This window comes from Simochromis diagramma, unplaced genomic scaffold (genome assembly GCF_900408965.1).
Source record: "Simochromis diagramma unplaced genomic scaffold, fSimDia1.1 OVJJ01000036.1, whole genome shotgun sequence".
In the NCBI taxonomy this organism is placed as follows: domain Eukaryota; kingdom Metazoa; phylum Chordata; class Actinopteri; order Cichliformes; family Cichlidae; genus Simochromis; species Simochromis diagramma.
In genome coordinates, this window is record NW_024387043.1 from 10,042 (window position 1) to 13,025 (window position 2,984).

At 40.5% G+C, this 2,984-nt stretch overlaps 1 protein-coding gene across 1 annotated transcript; it reads left to right on the top strand.

Moving 5' to 3' along the window:
- Window positions 1–994: 994 nt before the first annotated feature.
- Window positions 995–2,751, top strand: LOC120741615 (low affinity immunoglobulin gamma Fc region receptor II-like). The gene is made up of 5 exons (XM_040044588.1): window positions 995–1,001; window positions 1,409–1,672; window positions 1,752–1,997; window positions 2,073–2,249; window positions 2,342–2,751. The coding sequence occupies exons 1-5, from the start codon at window positions 995–997 to the stop codon at window positions 2,440–2,442; spliced, it is 795 nt and encodes a 264-aa protein (XP_039900522.1). The 3' UTR covers window positions 2,443–2,751.
- The last annotated feature ends 233 nt before the right edge of the window (window positions 2,752–2,984 follow it).

Consider the following 2,984-nt stretch of genomic DNA (forward strand, 5'->3'; position numbering starts at 1 on the left):
AGTTTACATTTTTGAGGTATAAATACACAAAATAATAAATACCCCTTATCTGTATTTTTATGCACTATAACTAAATTCTGCTGTCCAGTTTCATAGCATTAACACTGTGATTAATCTACTTATTGTTATCTTAGTAAACTCTCTTTATATCCTAACATGTGCAAAAATACTTCACATCAGAAAACCATAAACAAGTCTTATTCTCCCATCTCCCCAAATCAGTATTTACTATACAGTCCATGAACATTATGAGTGAGAAATGGACCAGGGTGAAGTTATATTATCAATCATAGAACCTTGTCCAGGAGCTACATTTTTGAATAAATAACACATATTCAGTGTGGCCCATCATTTTGTTAGATAATAGCAACTCTCATTTCAACCAGCAGAGGATCTGTGAAAATATACGTCTTTCAAAATTCAACTTTCATTGAACTAACATGAACAAGGTTTTATGCCTTTAAATATGCAATTTGACAACTCAGAGTACCAACAGAAAAAGTAGAGACAGGAGACATTTGTTGCCTTCAGTCTAGAGTAACTTCCTCATTAAACAGATGGGGGCCTTGGAGCAAGCTACTGCATTCAGTTGCGTCCCTTTTGTGGCAAAGCCATGCAATTACATCTGTATAACCCTAACTAAGAATCAGTGCAATAATTCAGTAAATAAGTCATTTTATAACAATAAATTCTCAAAAGAAATTACAATTGTGACCATACATTTGTAGGTGTCACACTGTGAGGTGCTCATTTAGTGCAATTAGCTTCTTTAGCCAGTAGGCATTAGTCAAGTCAGGTCCTTGGGGCTGTCCAGCCTTCATGCTTTAGACTCTTTCTTCAATGTCTGCCACTGTGATGGATACTGGACCCTGTTCGGGGAGTTGCTGTGGTCTTCTCTGAGCCACCCCTTTCTTTATCACAGCTTTCTGTAGTTCTGATAGTTGGCTAACTTCCCTCCATGCTGCCTTGACCTTAGGCTGTGGTCTCAATCTCTATGGAGGGTACAGCTCCTTGTGGCTGTTGTTCATCTTGTAGTCAAGCATCTCAAAGATCGCTGTTGCTGTGGTATAGATGAGTTAGTTGTTTTCATTGATGCCAAAGCCACAGTAGAAATTTATACTGCTGCATTGGTAAAAGTAAGCAGGTGTAAACTTACCAAGTAGTTACTCTAGATAGATTGCAAACATGGAGTCTGTTGAACAGCACAAATTGATGCATTAAATGGGAGTGTAAAATATTAGAAATCCAATCCTTCTTATTGATTTGCATAATCCACTCTCCCTAACTGAGTTCAAAACACTCAGGTCAGCAGGAGTCACAAAGTTTCATAACTTCAGTTGATCTGAAAGGTGTCTGATTGCTGCAAAAAGGAAATAATGCACTGTATATTTCTTATTGTTCTTCTCAGCTCGTCTGACTGTGAGTCCCAGCAGCTCTCAGCTGTTTAAAGACGATTTTGTGTCTCTGAGCTGTGAGGAGGACGACAGCTCTGCTGGATGGACTCTGAGGAGAAACACAAGCAAACAACAGAGGACTCAGTGTGGAGATGGGTGGGGGAAACCAGCTGGTTTTTCCTGTAACATCAGCTATATTGACCCACTGGAAAGTGGAGTTTACTGGTGTGAGTCCAGAGAGGGTCCCATCAGTAACATGGTTAACCTGACAGTCGCTGGTAAGCTGAGTGTGTGGAGTTAGTGTTGATGAAGCTGTGTGTAAATGGATGAAATGCTGTAGTTTGTCTCTGTGTTGAGGTGGATCAGTGATCCTGCAGAGTCCTGTCCTCCCTGTGATGGAGGAAGATGACGTCACTCTGCTCTGTAAAACAAAGACCACTCCCTCCAACCTCCCAGCTGCTTTCTATAAAGATGGCTCCCTCATCAGGAAGCAGCCTACAGGTCACATGACCATCCAGCATGTTTCCAGGTCTGATGAAGGCCTCTACAAGTGTGACATCAGCGGTCATGGAGAGTCTCCATCCAGCTGGATCACTGTCACAGGTGAGGAGCTTCACTCTGATTTCACCTCTGATTTCATCCACATATTAATCTCATCAGGTGCAATTCTCTCCACAGAAAAACCTAAAACCACACCTTCACCAACCACCTCAGCTCCTCCCTCTTCCTCAGTACTGTCCCCTGACTCCTCCTCCCTCCAGTTTGTATTCCGAGTGGTCCTCCACCTGGTGGTGTTCTGTCCATACTTCATCTCCACTGTCCTCATGGTGTCTTTGTATCGATGCAGAGCCAAAGGTAACACTCTGATCGGTCAATATGCTGGTCATTGATCAGACTGATCATTTCTTCCTGTGTAAGCAGCTGATTTAACTTTCTAACATTTACAGGAAACTACATGCATGCCTCTATGGTAAAGACCCCACTCGACGAGGCTGAGCAGGGATTGAATAATGACTATGAAGATGTCACTATAGAGCATCACTTCTGAAGCAGAGCTCATGTTCAGCTTGATATTGATGAAAACGTGTTCCTGCTAAGGATTTATATCATGTGCTGCCTATGTATCACTGTAGCTCTGTACAATAGGCAATGTACAAGGCAGTTAGCTTTTTTCTAAACCAAACCTGCAGATTGGAAAAGATAACAATTTGAGCAATTCTGAGCAACTATCGTACCCTTTGACTGCAGATTTATTTATTTCTCATTTTAGGAAGACATTCTTTGTTTGCTGTCTCAGTGTCTCATTCATGTCTGAATAATGAGCTTCAAAATAAAAGATTTTATAGGGAGACTGTTAGCAGGGCCACATAAAGACTCCTTTTTTAAACTTGAATGCTGTGCCATGCACATGAAAGACAACATGTACTATATAAAACTATTTAATTTAAGAACCACTTAAAGAAAATGTTCTTTATTGGTGGATATGGTTGGTAGAGATCATTTGTAGAAAAGTGTTAAAGCTACAAAGTATTGAAAGATATAATAACACACTGTCTGACTCTAAACCTGAAGTTTAGTGATAATTGAAAA

What these genes read in the sequence shown, in the direction of transcription:
- LOC120741615 (XM_040044588.1), top strand. An exon ending in GGTTAACCTGACAGTCGCTG is followed by an intron (nt 1,673 to 1,751) that starts GTAAGCTGAGTG and finishes CTCTGTGTTGAG; the next exon opens with GTGGATCAGTGATCCTGCAG. An exon ending in GTATCGATGCAGAGCCAAAG is followed by an intron (nt 2,250 to 2,341) that starts GTAACACTCTGA and finishes TAACATTTACAG; the next exon opens with GAAACTACATGCATGCCTCT.